This window comes from Aegilops tauschii, chromosome 1 (genome assembly GCF_002575655.3).
Source record: "Aegilops tauschii subsp. strangulata cultivar AL8/78 chromosome 1, Aet v6.0, whole genome shotgun sequence".
Classification (NCBI taxonomy): Eukaryota; Viridiplantae; Streptophyta; class Magnoliopsida; order Poales; family Poaceae; genus Aegilops; species Aegilops tauschii.
In genome coordinates this window covers 266,181,112-266,200,811 of record NC_053035.3, presented here as the reverse complement: position 1 = coordinate 266,200,811, position 19,700 = coordinate 266,181,112, and the positions used below count along the sequence as shown (strand labels likewise).

The following is a 19,700-nucleotide window of genomic DNA, read 5'->3' as shown; positions in this document are numbered from 1 at the left end:
GAAATAATATGCATGGTGGCTTTGCCACAAATACGATGTCAACTACATGATCATGCAAGGCAATATGACAATGATGAAGCGCGTCATAATAAACGGAACGGTGGAAAGTTGCATGGAAATATATCTCGGAATGGCTATGGAAATGCCATAATAGGTAGGTATGGTGGCTGTTTTGAGGAAGATATAAGGAGGTTTATGTGTGATAGAGCGTATCGTATCACGGGATTTGGATGCATCGGCGAAGTTTGCACCAACTCTCAAGGTGAGAAAGGGCAATGCACGGTACCGAAGAGGCTACCAATGATGGAAGGTTGAGAGTGCGTATAATCCATGGACTCAACATTAGTCATAAAGAACTCACATACTTATTGCAAAAATCTACAAGTCATCAAAAACCAAGCACTACGCGCATGCTCCTAGGGGGATAGATTGGTAGGAAAAGACCATCGCTCGTCCCCGACCGCCACTCATAAGGATGACAATCAAAGAACACCTCATGTTTCAAATTTGTTACACAATGTTTACCATACGTGCATGCTACGGGACTTGCAACCATCAACACAAGTATTTCTCAAATTCACAACTACTCAACTAGCAAAACTTTAATATCACTATCTCCATATCTCAAAACAATCATCAAGTATCAAATTTCTCCTAGTATTCAACGCACTTATATGAAAGATTTTATTATATCCATCTTGGATGCCTATCATATTAGGACTAATTTTATAGCCAAAGCAAATTACCATGTCGTTCTAAAAGAATCTAAAAATAATATAAGTGAAGCATGAGAGATCAATAATTTCTATAAAATAAAACCACCACCGTGCTCTAAAAGATATAAGTGAAGCACTAGAGCAAAATTGTTTAGCTCAAAAGATATAAGTGAAGCACATAGAGCATTCTAATAAATTCTGATTAATGTGTGTCTCTCCCAAAAGGTGTGTACAGCAAGGATGATTGTGGTAAACTAAAAATCAAAGACTCAAATCATACAAGACGCTCCAAGCAAAACACATATCATGTGGTGAATAAAAATATAGCTCCAAGTAAAGTTACCGATGGACGAAGACGAAAGAGGGGATGCCTTCCGGGGCATCCCCAAGCTTAGGTTTTTGGTTGTCCTTGGATTTTACCTTGGGGTGCCTTGGGCATCCCCAAGCTTAGGCTCTTTCCACTCCTTGTTCCATAATCCATCAAATCTTTACCCAAAACTTGAAAACTTCACAACACAAAACTTAACAGAAAATCTCATGAGCTCCGTTAGCGAAAGAAAACAAAACACCACTTCAAGGTACTGTAATGAACTCATTCTTTATTTATATTGGTGTTAAACCTACTGTATTACAACTTCTCTATGGTTCATAACCTCCGATACTAGCCATAGATTCATCAAAATAAGCAAACAACACACGAAAAACAGAATCTGTCAAAAACAGAACAGTCTGTAGTAATCTGTATCAAACGCATACTTCTGGAACTCCAAAAATTCTAAAATAAATTTCTGGACGTGAGGAATTTATCTATTAATCATCTTCAAAAATAATCAACTAAATAGCACTCTCCAGTAAAAAGTTGTAGCTAATCTCGTGAGCGCTAAAGTTTCTGTTTTCTACAGCAAGATCAAAAAGACTTCACCCAAGTCTTCCCAAAGGTTCTACTTGGCACAAACACTAATTAAAACATAAAACCACATATAAATAGAATCTAGATGAAATATTTATTACTAAACAGAACCAAAAAGCAAGAAACAAAAATAAAATTGGGTTGCCTCCCAACAAGCGCTATCGTTTAACGCCCCTAGCTAGGCATAAAGGCAAGGATAGATCTAGGTATTATCATCTTTGGCATGCAATCCATAAGTGGCTCTCATAATAGATTCATAAGGTAATTTTATTTTCTTTCTAGGAAAGTGTTCCATGCCTTTCCCTAATGGAAATTGGAATCTAATATTCCCTTCTTTCATGTCAATAATTGCACCAATCGTTCTAAGGAAAGGTCTACCAAGAATAATAGGACATGAAGGATTGCAATCTATATCAAGGCCAATGAAATCTACGGGCACATAATTCCTATTTGCAACAATAAGAACATCATTAATTCTTCCCATAGGTTTCTTAATGGTGGAATCCGCAAGGTGCAAGTTTAAAGAACAATCATCAAATTCACGGAAACCTAACATATCACACAAAGTTTTTGGAATCGTGGAAACACTAGCACCCAAATCACACAAAGCATAGCATTCATGATCTTTAATTTTAATAGTAGGTTCCCACTCATCATAAAGTTTTCTAGGGATAGAAACTTCTAATTCAAGCTTTTCTTCATAGGATTGCATTAAAGCATCAACGATATGTTTAGTAAAAGCCTTATTTTGACTATAAGCATGCGGAGAATTTAGCACGGATTGCAACAAGGAAATACAATCTATTAAAGAACAATTATCAAAATTAAATTCCTTGAAATCCAAAATATTGGGTTCATTGCTATGTAAAGTTTTGACCTCTTCAATCCCACTTTTACCAATTTTTGCATCAAGATCTAAAAACTCCGAATCATTGGGACGCCTTTTAACTAAAGTTGACTCATCTCCAATCCCATCATTATCAAGATTCATATTGCAAAACAAAGATTTAATGGGAGGCACATCAATTACTTTTATATCTTCGTCCCTATTACCTTCTAGATCTTCCGGTTTGGCGGCCATCTTATTGACTAAGGTGGCCTGCTTATCCGAAATTTGGGCTATTAATTTTTCAAGATGGGCAAACTGAGATTTCAAACCATAAAATTCCTTAGACATATCATCAAGCTCTTTATTCATGTACTCCATAAAGCTTTTTTGTTCTTTAAGCTCATTTCTAAAGAAATTATTATGCTCAAATTGCAAAGTCATAAAGCTTCTGACGTTGTTTTCAATTTCTTCCAACCTTTTAAGGTAAGGATCGACGTTTTCAGGCAGGGCCATTAGGGCAAACAGGCAACAAGAAGCAAGCGAAAAAGAGGCGAACGGAAAAAGAGGGCGAATAAAATGGCAAGGGTGAAGTGGGGGAGAGGAAAACGAGAGGCAAATGGCAAATAATATAATGCGAGGGATAAGAGTTTGTGATGGGTACTTGGTATGTCTTGACTTGTGCGTAGACTCCCCGGCAACGGCGCCAGAAATACTTCTTGCTACCTCTTGAGCATGCGTTGGTTTTCCCTTGAAGAGGAAAGGGTGATGCAGCAAAGTAGTGTAAGTATTTCCCTCAGTTTTTGAGAACCAAGGTATCAATCCAGTAGGACGCCACATGCAAGTCCCTCGTACCTACACAAACAAATAAGAACCTTGCAAACCAACACGATAAAGGGGTTGTCAATCCCTTCACGGCCACTTGCAAAAGTGAGATCTGATAGAGATGATAAGATAATATTTTTGGTATTTTTATGATAAAGATTGAAAGTAAAGATTGCAAAACAAAAATAGATTGGAAACTTATATGATGGAAAATAGACCCAGGGGCCATAGGTTTCACTAGTGGCTTCTCTCAAGATAGCATGAGTATTGCGGTGGGTGAACAAATTACTGTCGAGCAATTGATAGAAAAGTGCATAATTATGAGAATATCTAGGCATGATCATGTATATAGGCATCACGTCCGTGACAAGTAGACCGACTCCTGCCTGCATCTACTACTATTACTCCACACATCGACTGCTATCCAGTATGCATCTAGAGTATTAAGTTCATAAGAACGGAGTAACGCATTAGGCAAGATGACATGATGTAGAGGGATAAACTCAAGCAATATGATATAAACCCCATCTTTTTATCCTCGATGGCAACAATACAATGTGTGCCTTGCTGCCCCTACTGTCACTGGGAAAGGACACCGCAAGATTGAACCCAAAGCTAAGCACTTCTCCCATTGCAAGAAAGATCAATCTAGTAGGCCAAACCAAACTGATAATTCGAAGAGACTTGCAAAGATAACCAATCATACATAAAAGAATTCAGAGAAGATTCAAATACTGTTCATAGATAATCTTGATCATAAACCCACAATTCATCGGATCTCGACAAACACACCGCAAAAAGAGTTACATCGAATAGATCTCCAAGAAGATCGAGGAGAACTTTGTATTGAGATCCAAAGAGAGAGAAGAAGCCATCTAGCTAATAACTATGGACCCGAAGGTCTGTGGTAAACTACTCACACATCATCGGAGAGGCTATGGTGTTGATGTAGAAGCCCTCCGTGATCAATTCCCCCTCCGGCGGAGCGCCGGAAAAGGCCCCAAGATGGGATCTCACGGTTACAGAAGGTTGCGGCGGTGGAAATAGGGTTTCGTGGTGCTCCTCGATGGTTTCGGGGTACATAGGTATATATAGGAGGAAGAAGTAAGTCGGTGGAGCCACGAGGGGCCCACGAGGGTGGGGGCGCGCCTCCCTGCCTCGTGGCCTCCTCGTTGGTTTCTTGATGTCCACTTGAAGTCCTCTGGATCACGTTTGTTCCAAAAATCACGCTCCGGAGGTTTCATTCCGTTTGGACTCCGTTTGATATTCTTTTTTTTTGTAAAACACTAAAATAGGCAAAAACAGCAATTTGCATTGGGCCTTGGGTTAGTAGGTTAGTCCCAAAAATAATATAAAAGTGTATAGTAAAGCCCATTAAACATCCAAAACGGATAATATAATAGCATGGAACGATCAAAAATTATAGATACGTTGGAGACGTATCAGGCATCCCATGATCGGGCGGCTTGCGACTCGATCAATCATTGCCAAAGATCAGCCATCTGACACGTAGTGTGGTCGTTATTAAAATGTAAACAATTAGCTATTCCAGCCATGTGGATGTCGCACACCTCTACATTCCTATCACTGGGAAAAGGAACAAAGGAATCTCTAAAGATAATATGCTCCCTAGAAATTGAGGGCTTTGGTGCATCGTGGGTAGATTGGACGCATGGGTCCCGGTTGTAAAAGGGTGTTCGCTTTTTCAACCGCTTGGATTCAGCTATTGGGTGCGTGTGCCATGTGTGTAGATTTTCTTATGTCATGTGTCACATATACAGCCACATATGTGACACACACGCGTCGCTAATTGACAATGGATCTTATGTCATATATATATACCTAAATAGTTGTCTCTGTTATCTCTTTTATCTTAACATGTACACATGTCGCCTCATTAAAGGCCCACCACAACATGCATGGGATTATTTTATTTTTCATCATTAGTTGATATCCATTACTTCTATTTATCTTAACATGCACACATCCCACCTTATCACACATGCCACCTCATTAAGGGTCCACTCATCATGCATGTGATTTTTTCTACGTATTTACATCACTTATATTCAACAAATATTTTTCAACTATAATTTGGATCGAGGAGTATGTATTTTTAGTTTTAGTTCATGTGTTATTAATTCAATTATTCATGTTTCATACGATCAAATCACAATGAAATATATTGCAACTGATTCCCTCAGCAAAACGAGTGGTATCATATAGTATCACATATGTAGGAACACAACAGTCACAATCGCCCACCACTTCAAAAAAAACTCATGTGCAATCTAAAGACAAGGACCAAGCCAGCCATACCAACCGCCTGCAAAAATAATTGACACAACACACACACATCATTCAACAAACATCAACAATAAAACGGCTAAAAAGTAAACAACCGACGCAACATTATTTTTTTAATAGGCGCAGCAAAGTTTTTCTTTTGAGATCTTTCTTTTTTGTTAGAAACTTTTTTTTTGTTTGAGATCAGGCGCAACGAAGTGCTTGTCAACTTTTTCTTTTGAGGGGTCCTCAACTTCGAGTCCAAATTGGCCTCTTAGGCTCATGGGCTATCATCGTCATTTAATAAAAGCATCCAATATTTTGTTAGTCCATGACCGGCCCGTAGCGGGAGTCTTAACAACAGATCGAACCATCGCACCTAGCCCACAATAGCCTGATAGTCCCACGCTGCAGCGAGGCAGTCGGTGGTCGGACCTGCGGGTCGTCCCCTCCGCCCTCCTTTGAGGCCCCCGCGCGCCATGGACGGAGAGCAAGGTCGGCAGCGGCCGGACTCCGGCAAGAACCTCATAAAGATCCCGTCCTACCAAGAGGTCTTCGGTAACGGAGCCGCTGCCCCCTCCTCCTCCTCGACGCCCCCCTCCTACAACCCTCCTCTCCCCAGCGCCGCCGCTGCCGCCGCCGGCTCGTCGTCGTCGTCGTCGTTCTCCGAGGCCTTCTCCTTCCTCAAATCCTCCGAGTTCTACTCCCCTCCCCCGCCGCCTCTACAGCCATCCACCGCCCCTAGGTACCGTCTCCCTCGCCCTCTCTCGGATTCTCTCAGCGAGTCCTCACCTCTCTAGGTTCGGTTTCTTTGAACAGGCCGCCTCTGGCTGGCGCCACCACTACGCCGTCCCAGAGCAAGAACGCCATTCTCGTGAGCAATAGGCAGGTATGGAGTGTGGTGATGGTTTGGTACTTCTCTTCTTATTAATCAATCTTCTCCCCTTTCTTTTGTGTTAAATTTGGAGTCTTTGTTCGTTTCTCACTTGGCAGAAAGGGAACCCATTACTGAAGCACATCAGGAATGCGAGGTGGACGTTCGCTGACATCGTTCCGGACTACGTGATTGGGCAATCATCATGTGCACTCTACATAAGGTTCTCGCTCTGTCATTCTATTTGTTGGTTTCTTTTTCTCTACTCGTTTTGTATTAGAAGAACAATGCCAAGAAGGCACAAAGTAAAACTCAAACAAAAACAAGGATAAATAAACAAACAGAAAGAAGGATGACAGGGAATCGAAAGTAAAGCCTAAACTAACTAGGCCATTCCACCAAAAACAGAGAGGTGGCGAGGGACACCCTCTATTTTGTTTGCTGGTTTCACTGCGTGTATTTTTACCATTGGGGGCCAATACTAGAACCAGAGATACGGGAAAGTACTGTGCATCTAACGGATACATTTCACTAGGGGTGTTCGAAAACGGGGTTTACTGCCTGCTTCCCTTTTTCATGGGTTCATGCGGAACCGTTATTTGAACACCCTAGTATTTCATATAGTGCACTGCACTACCAATCTATTAGACAACAAGTTTGGAGCAGTAGTACTGCGATCTTAGTGATCTGCGTCACCTGTTGCTAGTAAAGGTTTTGTGCCCCGGTGTGTACCGTGAGGTAGTGGCATGATTCTTACCATGTAACTTTGGTCGATGCAGTCTCAGGTACCATCTTCTTCACCCAGACTACTTGTACTATCGGATAAGGGAGCTCCAAAAGAATTTCAAACTCCGTGTCATCTTGTGTCATATTGATATTGTGAGTTTGAATCATCTGACCAACATATTTTGCTTTAATTGGGAAATGAAGTTTGAGACATCTCAAAAAGGTTATTTATTAATCCATGTTCATATAATTCATGATCAGGAAGATGTAGTAAAGCCTTTACATGAAGTCACAAGGACATCACTGCTGCATGACTGCACCCTTCTGTGTGGTTGGAGGTATTATTCAGAACATTCTTATATGCTGGGATTATGCAATACCATGTTTAATTATGTTCCCCTTGTTTTAATTCTGCACTGTTGCATATAAATGTAATTACAATCATAAGATCTTGTTTAGGTTCCTTTGCTCTGAATAAAACTGCGACCGTGCACTGCTTAGTGATCTCATTATCTAATACTTGTTGAGCATTTTGCATATGAAAATTAGATCCAAGATGGATGCATGTACATGTGAAAGAAATGCTAATGGCTCTCCAACATACTAACTGGAAAGTTTTAGTAACTACATGATGATGTACTGATTTGGTTGCAAAGGCTTACTAATGTGCTCTTTGACCAAACTGTTCTCTCTTGTAGTCTGGAGGAATGTGGCAGGTACTTGGAGACTATTAAAGTGTTTGAAAACAAGCCAGCTGACAGCATTCGCGAGCACACAGATAATGATTATTTATCTCGGGTATGCACCCTTACAGTTGCAACATGGTTTCATCTATGTATCTCATTAACTGGACTTGGACGGATTATTAAGTATGTTGGGTAATTAAGATTTGCGGAAATCCCGCAACTTCAGCAATACTCAGTACTGCTTTTTCATTTATCAAGTTCCAAGCATTGCAAGTGGTTTCAATATAGAAGTTATATCGTCCTTTTGGGCTGACTATTAGAAGTTGACTCATTATTTGCTGTAACAACGATCATTATTTGGTGGTTTCAATACTCAGTTATATCGCCCTGTTCGGAGTGTCCGTTGTGTTAACAACGATCACTATTTGGTGTATTACTCATTTATGCTGTGGTTCTGGTTTTGGCAGTTCACTCATGCTCTTACATCCATCCGGCGTGTTAACAGAACAGATGTTATCACACTTGGTTCGTCCTTTGGGGTAAGATGGAATAAGAACTGGAACTATTACATTGTCTTCCATAATGTATTGGAAATTGTTGTGTACAGCTTTATTACTGTAAAAATGGTATCATTTCACCTGACGAGATCACCCGTCAAACAATTCACAATATAATTACATGCATCGGGTCTTGCATTTGCAGTCACTTTCCCGAATCATGGATGCTTCTATGGAAGAACTAGCTCGTTGTCCAGGAATTGGCGAACGGAAGGTACCACTTCAAGCCTCCAATTTTATTTGTCATGGTTCATGTTGTTACCCAACTTTTTTTTTCCAATCATCCCATAGATATAATAAGCTACAACCATGTGCCGTGTTTGCATTGCTCTACTTTTCCGCTTAATAACATGAAAGGCCATGTTTTGCTAGGCTAACATGTAGAGTTTGTCGAATGTAGGTAAAGCGACTTCATGATACTTTTCATGAGCCATTTAAACGAGTTACGCCCCGCCCAAACCTCGTAGTACCTGATACTCCCGACAGAGAGAAAGCGTCTGGTCAGCCTTCATCGACCAACGATGGCACACCGGAAAAGCCAGGCACTTCCAAGAACAAGAAAGGCCCTGATGTCAAATCGGCCCTTACTGCTGCATTTGCGAAGTACTCAGAAAAGATCCGCAGTCAGGGCCACGAGGCGGCCCATGAGGGTGGTGAAGGTCCTAGCAGCTCAACCATGGAAGGTGACAAGACAAAACAGTTAGATTAGCAGTAGGAAGGAGTAGGAAGTGGCACGTGCAAATGTACTGCTGTTGTTGTAGCTGCAAAATTTGCTTCCTCTGTTTATTGCTCCTAAACAAGGGTGAATTTTGCATTGTACTAATTGTTGTTGTAGTATAGGCCTTCCCTTTTCTCAACAAGGGGTGGATTTTGCATTGTCATGCAGGCCTTCTCTTTCCTGTCAACACAATTTAGCCGATCTTCTCTTTTTTTTTCTATCAGTATACGTTTCTGCCTTGGAGAACTCTCCATCCAAAGGTACACCGGAAAATGTAATCTGTATTTTGTGACAAACATTGCCCATGCTTCGTTGTTCTTGTTCAGCAACTGAAGCAGGCGGCTCGATTAACTTTCGTGTTTAGATTTTGAAGATGCGTTTGCGTACGTTTGCCTCTTCATTAGCTCAATGCTGCGTACTTTTCACACTACTTGGTACTACTTCTTGCTGCCCAAAAATAGAACTCTCTACTGGGCAAGTTCTGATATTGATACATTCAAAACTGGGAGCATAAGTTCAGCAAAGCTCTTAATCAGCGACAAAATTATACATGCCACTGCTGAATAAAGTACAATTTATTTATTTTGCATTCTTCTGCAAGCTGTTCGAACCAACGGGCACCCTACACAATCTACGGGATAATCACAAATGTTTGAATGATAGGTGGGGCCATAGCAGGGGAATGCACAGTACCGCTATCTATGACCCACCAAAACCTATTGAATAAATTAAACCGAAAAAGAAGCTAAATAAAAACTAATATACACACTGATGGCAACAGGCCAAGGAGCACGTCCCCATTTTCTTCTTCTTCTTCTGACGGCGCTTATTCGGATATACATATATATATATATATATGTAGCTTCCGCGAGTACTGCTTCTCTTATGAAACTCTCAGATGATGCGAAAGCTAAGTGCGGGTACCCATATCAGCTGAACGTTTCACCTTGCTATGTTTCTTCGTTGTCCTCGTCCCTAATGTCTTCTATTTCTTCTCGGCAGTATAATGCATTAAGTTCTTGCTGCAACTGAAAACGATTCCCGAAAAGGCATAGTGAATAAAGACTCACTCATCCATGAACAAATGGCAGCTTAAGAAATGTATTGAGACAAACTAAAACAAATGTTGGTACCAACCTGAACATGTTTTTGCTTGGCTGAAATCAGTTCGTCAGTCAAAGTAATCATTCTGCGGGAAAAAAGGGGAGTTCATGAATTTGATACAATGTATACATATGTTCGAAAATAAAGATTATATAGCATCTAATAGGAATATTAAAAGTTGATTCTATCTGATGACCGACAAATCAGCATCTACGAGACTAAACATGATGTCACCATACAATTTATCTGCCACATAAACATGTAAATATGCTAGAACTGTTATAGTGATGTGTTTGTTGGAATTGTTTGTGAGATCATCCCAAGACAGTGGGCCTACCTAGACTGCAGCTCTGAAATTTTAACAAGTAATGTCCGTTCTTTCTCAGTATTAGATGTTTCAACCTGCCAAACAATAGAAAGGATTCAGTGACGACAAACAATCTTCTTGAGGAACCGCTATCATTAAGGAAGGGTATCCCCTAACAATACAAGAAATCATACACCATTGCTGCTTACCACCGTCTCACTTTGCATATTTCGGACTTGCGACGACGTTCCAGACTGTGCACCTGAAGAAAATACGAGATTTAAGATTTAACCAAAGAAAAGGAGAATTTCATAGCCAGAAGAGAAAAAACATTTACCGTCAGCTTTCTCATTCTGTTGCATGCTACTTAGTAGGTTCACGATCAGATCCTGAGGTAAGAAAATTACAAAAATTGATAAATATCTTTTATATAACTTATCATGTACTCCCTCTGTAAACTAGTATAAGAGTGTTTAGATCACTATTTTAGTTATCTAAACGCTCTTATATTAGTTTACGGAGGGAGTATCATACATTCTTAAACATGTTCAAGCTTCCTCCATACTTGCTGAAGCGTAGTCTGTTGCACGAGGTTCTCAAGGTGGGGAATGAGAACAGACGATGATACCGAGCTATTGCAGAGTTCCTTCAGATGATGACTGTTAGACTGTAGCATCCATGCATCAAGAAAATTGGATCAGCTATAGCAGAAGTTGCAAAAAGGACAGAAATGATGGATTGTCTCTATGGTATCTCTTAAGGTTTATTACCATTTTGAAAGGTAAAATACAGTGTGCCTTTTAGGTGTGTCTTCATTTCTCCACTAAAAAGGAAAATCTTTTCTCATGGTCTCTTTAAGAAAGTGAAACTAAGGAAATAAAGCTCAGATAGAAGAATTATACCATTGGTTTGGCATTGACAATCCAATCACCAACACTTGCGGATTTTCTTAGCTGTATACCCTGCGCAATAAAGGTATTAATCACAAATGTACAGACTGCCGTAGATTCCATTTAACCTAGACTATAACTATGCCCTGAAAATAGCCTGGCAATATTAATATTCATAACAATCTTACCTGTGGTGATTTGCGTGAGATGCTACTCAATGGAATTTCCTGAACCTGTAAAGTAAGGATGTGTTAAAAAAAAGCATTTAGGCTCTGTACTGTTACCTTAAGTTTATCCACCAAATTTGCTTACCTTCGCAAGATCAACGTTCTCAGATGTCACAGAAAAGCGGCCTTTAATATGCACCACGCTACGTTTAGATTTATCTCCCAATGAATCTACATATCCTACAATGATCAAAAGAAACTCCTCCAGTACCACTCATCCAGAAAGCACATAAATCCGAAACAAAATTGATGTTTGAAGGCCACAGTTAAACAGCGGAAATAGAGAAGCCCTAGTATATGCTACTGTACTACAACAATGCCAGAGCAAAAACCGGATGTGTCTATGGAATTGTACCTCCTGAAGACCGTATAGGAGCTGAGTAACTGTTTGCAGAGGCACGAGTTGGCAATGATAATGGACCACTAAGATTTGCGGCTCTTCTCGTATCACTTCCATGTTTGTCAGCAGTTGCATCCCTGCCATAAGAAAGAAGGATAATTGAATATTAATATAGATAAGCTGATGACTAAAACGATGAAGTGTTCTTCCATAACAAGAAATCAGAATAAGACTTCTGAGAAAAAAAGATGTTGTAAAGATAACAGACCTTTCAAAATTATGGCTCCTTTCAGTTGTTGAGCTATTAACACCACCTTCAACTGGACCCCCAGAAGTCTGTTGTTTCTGTCCAACATTAGTTCTCCAATATTTCGACTCTGGTTCCCTTGATGTAGATGGCAATGAATCATTCTCTGATCTAGAATTTTCATGTCCATTGGGCATCCTTCTACAATCAGGATTCGTCGTAGAGGTTTCTTCACTGAAATATAACAGGAGATATTACATTTCAAGACAAATGTTGTGCTGAAAATCAAAATATTAACATCATTTAAGTTGCTGGTCATTCTCTATCCACAACATCCTACTTTGATCTCTTGAATTGTACAAGCACTTCTGCAGTTATATGCAGAATCAACAGGTACACACTTCAAAGTTCTAAGAAGATTTATCACTAGAACATAGCCAAGAGTTTTGCTTTGCTACAGTTATTTTCATTTGCAGATGATTGTAAATATCAAGAAAAAGTTTAAATAAACTTAACAACATGCAGCGGTTTTTTGCTTAACCTGCAGGTATTTTCATTTGCAGATGACGACTGTCCTGAAGGGGTCCTTGAATATAAACTCTGATGACGAAAAAAAGAACTGTTACAACAGAAATATCCAATATGTGCTTTTCTTCATATTGTAAAATTAACTTATAAAACGGGAGCTGCGTTGCACCTAGGTATCCTATACAGTTATCACAGGGTGCATTTCTCAAGTTTGCTGACGCTGGATCTGCCTAGATCCAGCCAGAAAAAATCGGAACCAAGTAAAATTGTCAATATGGTTATAAGTCTAGTTTTTCCTCCCTCATTTTGCATAACAAGCCTGGTATTATGATGATTTCCCACTCACACAACTTACACTCGTAGACCATAGTTAAGAATTTTCAGTGGGACATTCCAAAATTCCTGGCAACAGTTTGATCATGGGCAGCAACAATTAAAATTCCAAAACACAGAGAGCATGGCACACATTGAGATTGCTATGTTTGGTCAACAAGAAAAAATAAGGAGGATATTACAATTTAAGCTATTTGGATGGTTCTGCTGAATGCTGGACAATATTCCAAATTCATAACATTTCTGCGCACTTGGAAAGTAACTTGAAGCTTTTCTAAAGAGGACTGTTAAATGGCTCTTCTATAAAGAAAGGTAGTCATGAATCTACAAAACCTTTTCAGATTCAATGATTCTTGCAGCGACATCGTCTTCTTTTGTTTCAGATGGTTCATCCTCATAAATCTGGAAACTTAGATAGCTTAATAATAAGGCAATTAAGGTATAATGGAAATTAAGCAAAAAGAAAACAGTAAACTTTACTAGTGATGCTTGAGCCTTGAGGTCTTCAATATCAAAGTGCCACGCACTAACACCTCGCTGGTATTCACTCTGTTGGATAAACCGATCAAGCATGAGAAACAATTAGGTTGATCGAAGGACGACTTAACAACCACGATTATTAAAAAGGACACACATTTATAAACCCAAAATATTAAAAAAAATTATAGGGAACTAAAACATATAAGTGCAATTTCCCACAGAATTTATAGCGAGAGAAGAGACATTCATTGCAGAAACATGTGACTACACATGGAACAGTTGTATGAGGCAGATGAGTGAAGGTAAGAAAGAGAAATGCAGAACATAAGAAGGTTCTCTTAGTGTTAGACTGTTAGGGTCCTAATTCCCCAAGTACCAGAAGCCCATCTTACAGTCATTCTTGTCAGGTTTCTAAACTTTATCATCATGATAGTAAACACTGAATTTGTTATTTTTCAAACAACCTTGTTACAAGATAACTTATGATGCAATGATTCATCATCATTGAAAAACATGGCACTATACGCCTATGCTTTGCTAAGTTGATATCTAGTGCAAAATACCAATCAATCACAAGGTATATCCAACAAAAACTACCACAACCTAGGGCTGTCTACCTACCTTGTGCACTATATGAGTATACAACACTCTTATACTAGATCGCACTTTCGAACACAGCACTGATGTTGGTTTTTTTAAGCAACAACTCACAGGTTGATCTGGCCTGTTCTAGAAGTCACTAAGAAACTTATGCAATAATTGTAAATGCGAAATAGCCTTAAACATACATGAGAGCAAACTGAAACAGAACCACAAAATATAGACATGAAGGTTTAATATCACAAACCAGGGAAAGTGCCTCCTGCTCAGAAGAAGGCATTTTCTTCAAAGCCAATTGTGCTGCGTCTTTAAGCTGGAAATATGTAAGAAGTGTCAGATATAAAATACATTGTGATTTTTGAGATAAAAAAGCAGAAGAAAAGTAGTTACCTGGAGTGCCTTTACACGCTCCCATAGAGGAGGTAGATCAGTTAACATACCCTTCATTGTCGATTCTGGAGGTTTTGCAGTTTTGAAAAATGAATGTTTGAGCAACTTCTCAGCCGTCGGCCTCTTTGTTTGATCTTTCACCAAGCACATCGCAACCATCTCTTTAAATGCCTGAGCACAAGTGAAAATGCTTCATCAAAAGGTAAACAGTAGAATATACTCTATTGTAGTTTTCAACCACATAAATGGTCCAAAACCAATAATTAGCTGAAAGGATCAAAATTACCTTCGAAAATCTTCTGTCTCGGTCATAGTCAAGACCAGGTGGCGCATTCTGGAGAGTCATGAGAAGAACCTGTAGCCGAAACGAACTATATTTAAAAAACATGAGGATTTGCATGGATATGTTACCCTTTATGCAATATGAGGGTACAGGGCATGACCACCAGATGCCCTTGGCCAATGGAAATAGAATACAAATAAGTGTGTAGATTATACTTTTGTACTATAATATTAGTATGAGGTGTGCAATGAGTCACTGGCCCGTAGGTATAAAAATATATTAGTCATCACCAACCCATACACCACCACAATATCAAAAGCAAAAAAATCACATAAATGATTAATTACATTACATTGCAGATGAAATCAAATCGTTACCTTCATAGGGGGGTACTTCGAAAATGGAGCATGTCCATGCGCTAGTTCAAGTGCAGTAATTCCAAACGACCATATATCGGCTCTGTCAAAATATGGATATTAGCTGTTAGTCCATCTCGGTTAGTAAATAAAATGCCAAAAAAAGCATCAGGGTGCTGAATCTTGACACGCCATTTAATTCAATATGAAAGTAAGTCTCCGAACATCAGGTGATTTGTCCATGGCATGGCATGAGTTATCTTAGTATCTTACTGGGGACAGACTATCAACGAATAGCTTTGTGAAGATTAACATTTCTGGAGTACTAATAGCAAGCATGACACCATTATGAAATACTCCCTCCGTCCCAAAATTCTTGTCTTAGATTTGTCTAGATACGGATGTATCTAATACTAAAACGTGACTTGATACATCCGTATTTAGACAAATTCAAGACAAGAATTTTGGGACGGAGGGAGTATTAACATAAAAGCCAAAATCGCAAGAACAGGCTGCTGAACTTAAAAATAGGGCCTTAAAAATAAGATACAATATTTGTCTGACACTCTCGTCAGTACATTATTCTTGCTATATTCTGGATTTGTAATTCATAATGGAAAGGATAGCCCCATCCTTGCCTATAAGATGATGATGTGTGATGCAGGAGTTGCAAAAGATAAGAGTCCCTATAAAAGAAAGTACCCGGGCCTGGCTATTACCACCTCCAGAAATGTAATTTTAGCAAAACTTCATTTTTCATGGTGATGGTTGTTAAAAAGAATAATAGCAATGAATTCATACAGAAAATAATAAGAACACAAGGTACAATGCATAGAAGACGTCCAAGGTGACTGCAGTGATGCTCTTTATGACATAAAATCAAACAACAATTCCTAAAACACATTTGTTACCAAAAGGTATGTGCATTTGTATGCACAATTAGCAATGTAACATACTTGAAGTTATATCCAGTGCCAGGCTGGAGCACTTCTGGAGCCATCCTAAAAGGTAAAATTAGAAACAAAAAAAAGGGTCAAAACATTCTCAAGTTCTATAATATTAATTTGATCCCTAGCATCAAGATACAGAAATCTACTTACCAGCATGGAGTTCCAACAAATGTGTTCCTAGATCTTTGCCTATCACCTCTATCAAACATACAAGCAGAAACGCCAAAGTCCCCAAGCTTCACTACACCAGCACTATCAATAAGGATGTTACCAGCCTGCATAGTGCCATATTGAGCAAAAATAAAGAATCATCACAAACCACATCAAACACTATAAGAACTGCACAGGAATCTTCTATAGAAGCTAACCTTGATATCACGATGGATTTGTCCTTGCCTATGAAGGTACTCCAGAGCCTTGAGTGTTTCTTTTAAAATTGATGCAATGACAGGTTCCTCGAAACCTTCAGGATACGCAATCTTCATCAAGTGTAAACATGAACCCTCCGTCATGAATGGCATTATGACCCAAAGACTGTGCTCCACAACAAATGAGCAGTAAGCCCTGATGACATTAGGGTGATCGATCAAGCTCATTATTTGAGCCTCCCTTTGTACTTCATCCTGCAAATGATATACATTTGTAAGATCTAAATTCATTTATAGCCTCCAGAAAGGGAAGAAACCAAGAAAAGAAATATGTTGACATTTGACACTACGCAGTGTTAACATTTGGGATGCAAGCGGGGCGGAATGGCAGACAATACCACGGTACGAATGTAGAGTTAATTTTACATTAACTGATGAGCTAATTGATGAGTTTTGCAGGACAAAGTGGGATGCCGCTTGCACCCTAGTTAACATATCACATATGCGAAGAAGGTATCACTAACTCCCCCAAAACAAGTAGCCTGTATGACAATTTGGTATGCAATGTGGGTTTCTTTTAGAGAAAATTGTATGCTTGTCTTCGAGTGCACTAACGACAAATGGTGCAGGAGAAACTACAATTGGAATTTAGAAAACAAGAATCACGAGTTTACGACTTTACTTCTCTTTGGTAGTTTGGTGACATAATACCCCCCCCCCCCCCCCCCCTAAAAATAAGGGTGTATCGTAAATATAAGAGGCATTGATTGAGCTTTGGTTACGCCGATACTTGAGCTTGTTGGCATACGTGTATGGTATACATGTTCATGTAGAGATGTATAATAACGACATCCTCCCAAACCCCAAAAGGATAATGTCATGGTACGAACCGCATAATCTTACGTAGCACTAGGAAATGCTGATCCTTGTATCTATATATGAGTCATGAATTCTAGTAGACGACAATGTCCCCTTCTCCTAAGACCTTCGTCATCAAAGAACAAGTGTGCCCACCCAAATGGAAGCACAAGGCCAAGCTGCATGACCGCGTCCCTGCCCATGCAGCATGCATGCAAATTTAAGCATCTCCCTTCTCCAGGCAGGGTTCTGGCAGTGCCACTATGCCGTATCCACCGCCATCAGGTTCATACATCGGCAAAAAAATTGCTCGAAGTAAATGATAGTTGCCGATGTTGCGACATTCTAGCAAAAATAACTGACCCTCTCAACCAGCTGCAAGCCAAAAGAAAACATCCAAAAATACAGCCACCCTAAGAATTGAAAATGCTGCATATACAGGACTCAACTGATCGTCCTAGCCTCTTTACAACGACTAGTGGCGCATCATTAAAATGCTAATTTATTAACTGTCACTATATTATGTAGAAGCAAATCCTGGAGTAGGCGAGGCTAATAGGACGCTAGACAGGCCAAATTCCAGCGCGATCTCCAAAGCTACCGAATCAGCAGTAGGATCCACTCCAATCAACCAATGGATCTCTCGCCAGATCAAACAGCAGAGGACGCCCAGAAGCAGCCCAACGCCGAAACCGTAAGAGAGCAGGGAGGGAGGGAGGGACGAGACGGATGCTCACGATGTTGTTGTTGAGCTGGTCGAGATCCAGGCACTTGACGGCAACGGTCTGGTTCCTGGGGAGGAAGAGCGCGCGGTACACGACGGCGTGCGCGCCGTAGCCCACCTCCTCCATGAGCCGGTAGTCGGCCGGGTTCACCGTGAACGACGGAGGCGCCGCGGCGGCCGCGCCCCGCTTGACGCTCCCGTTCCTGCCCATGCCGCCCCGCCGGCCGCCAGAGGCAGCGCCGATGGCCCTCCGGTGCCCTCGGGACCAGCGGAGCTCGCCCCCTACGCCCCGCCGCGCTCGACCTGGCCTCTGACCAGTGTCTCCCGCGCGAGCTGGGAGGAGGGAGAGGAGAGATGCTAGAGAGAGAGGGCGTGCGACGCTGGAGAGAGAGGGGAGGAGAGGAGGAGGAAGAGGAGATAGCGAACGGAAGGACGCTTAACAAACGGGGTCGCGAAAGGGAGCAAAATACTAATGATTTCGGCGGTGACGTGGCGGGGGCGGGGGCGGCGACGTGGGGACGACCTGCCGGCGAGACCGGTCGATGACCTGTGGCCCCCGCGGAGTTGGGCCGGCGTGTCAGTGGCCGCGGTGGGCAGTGGCAGCGAGGGAGTGGCGTGCGGCCGACTGCCCGGTAGATCTCCGCCTCCCGATGCTGGGCTTCCGAGGGGGGGGATCGTCTGCGGGGAGCGGAAGGACTGGTGTGTACGGACACCGGCAGCTAATCCAAACTCATAAATAACCGAGCGAGATAAGTAAGAAAAAAATTAATTCGGACGCGAGTAAACCGGGAATGCTTTAAGTGACTGATCAATATAGTCTTAATAAGCCGGATATAACTTATACCACACGTTTTTTGTGTGGCCCCAGAAATAAATAAATAATCATGATCTACTGTCTAAAATCCCTTGAAATAGTGCTTTCGTATATTCCACAGTTCTAAAAAGGATCATTTCGTAACGGCCGCTGAAAATAGTTTCGTATTCTAGAGCGTATTTTTGTTAGTAATATTCCTAACCGCAAAAAACTCGTTAAATTTTAATATAATTGTTTTCCTTGTAATGATTTTGTTGCAGTCGGTGTTGGCCGTCACGTACACACGGGCACGCATACACACGTGTGTTTTGATGTGTTTATCACATTCACCTCTAGGGCTGGAAACATGTGAGGATGAGTCTGTTTAAAAAAAACATGCTAACTCGGTTTATGGTGAGCTAGAGGTCGAGTTAGGGAGTGAGCTTTTGCTTGACTTGTAATCTTGGGCCACTTTTGAGCAAGACAAAATATATTTAAAAAAACAATCCACTTGTTAGACAATGTAAAATTCTCGAACATGGTATACCACAACAACTACAAATAGAAATATAAAAATACACCATTCAAAATGGAATTATGGTAATGAAGTTAAAACTTGGTGTACCATTTGTGAAACAAAGGAGGTACATAATAAATTACAACACATGCGTCATAGTTTCAGAACAAAACAATTATGTAATGCATGTAAGATAATCGTTGACGTGTACCTATCCTACATAATAAATTATTGCATTACAAATGAGAAGTGCAAATAAATTAGTTGCGTATATATGCATC

General features: G+C 40.5%; 2 protein-coding genes across 3 annotated transcripts; one reads left to right on the top strand and one right to left on the bottom strand.

The window, feature by feature from the left end:
- Positions 1-5,915: 5,915 nt before the first annotated feature.
- On the top strand, positions 5,916-9,496 carry LOC109778025 (DNA excision repair protein ERCC-1). The gene is made up of 9 exons (XM_020336588.4): positions 5,916-6,308; positions 6,383-6,452; positions 6,557-6,660; positions 7,217-7,316; positions 7,425-7,501; positions 7,862-7,961; positions 8,317-8,388; positions 8,552-8,620; positions 8,807-9,496. The coding sequence occupies exons 1-9, from the start codon at positions 6,043-6,045 to the stop codon at positions 9,113-9,115; spliced, it is 1,167 nt and encodes a 388-aa protein (XP_020192177.1). The 5' UTR covers positions 5,916-6,042; the 3' UTR covers positions 9,116-9,496.
- Positions 9,497-9,635: 139 nt separating this feature from the next.
- On the bottom strand, positions 9,636-18,554 carry LOC109778026 (uncharacterized). Of its 2 annotated transcripts, XM_020336591.4 has the most exons (22): positions 18,123-18,554; positions 16,528-16,782; positions 16,310-16,434; positions 16,166-16,210; positions 15,231-15,312; positions 14,857-14,925; positions 14,571-14,741; positions 14,428-14,493; positions 13,581-13,649; positions 13,434-13,502; positions 12,781-12,839; positions 12,261-12,473; positions 12,008-12,129; positions 11,738-11,832; positions 11,614-11,658; positions 11,438-11,497; positions 11,101-11,202; positions 10,873-10,924; positions 10,745-10,797; positions 10,566-10,630; positions 10,262-10,313; positions 9,636-10,152 (listed from the first exon to the last, which is right to left on the bottom strand). In XM_020336591.4, exons 1-22 carry the CDS (start codon positions 18,318-18,320, stop codon positions 10,075-10,077), a joined length of 2,145 nt encoding a protein of 714 aa, XP_020192180.1. In that variant the 5' UTR covers positions 18,321-18,554; the 3' UTR covers positions 9,636-10,074. The 2 variants fall into 2 exon arrangements, with proteins under 2 accessions (XP_020192180.1, XP_020192178.1); XM_020336589.4 differs by having other exon boundaries at positions 13,434-13,649.
- Positions 18,555-19,700: the final 1,146 nt, after the last annotated feature.

Excerpts from the sequence above, each read along its gene's own strand:
- LOC109778025 (XM_020336588.4), top strand. The coding sequence starts at position 6,043 with ATGGACGGAGAGCAAGGTCGGCAGCGGCCGGACTCCGGCAAGAACCTC. Across the intron at positions 6,309-6,382 it reads CAGCCATCCACCGCCCCTAG|GCCGCCTCTGGCTGGCGCCA; the intron begins GTACCGTCTCCC and ends TTCTTTGAACAG. Across the intron at positions 7,317-7,424 it reads TCTTGTGTCATATTGATATT|GAAGATGTAGTAAAGCCTTT; the intron begins GTGAGTTTGAAT and ends ATTCATGATCAG.
- LOC109778026 (XM_020336589.4), bottom strand. The coding sequence starts at position 18,320 with ATGGGCAGGAACGGGAGCGTCAAGCGGGGCGCGGCCGCCGCGGCGCCT. Across the intron at positions 16,211-16,309 it reads TTTGTTGGAACTCCATGCTG|GATGGCTCCAGAAGTGCTCC; the intron begins GTAAGTAGATTT and ends TTTACCTTTTAG. Across the intron at positions 11,659-11,737 it reads AGAACGTTGATCTTGCGAAG|GTTCAGGAAATTCCATTGAG; the intron begins GTAAGCAAATTT and ends CTTACTTTACAG.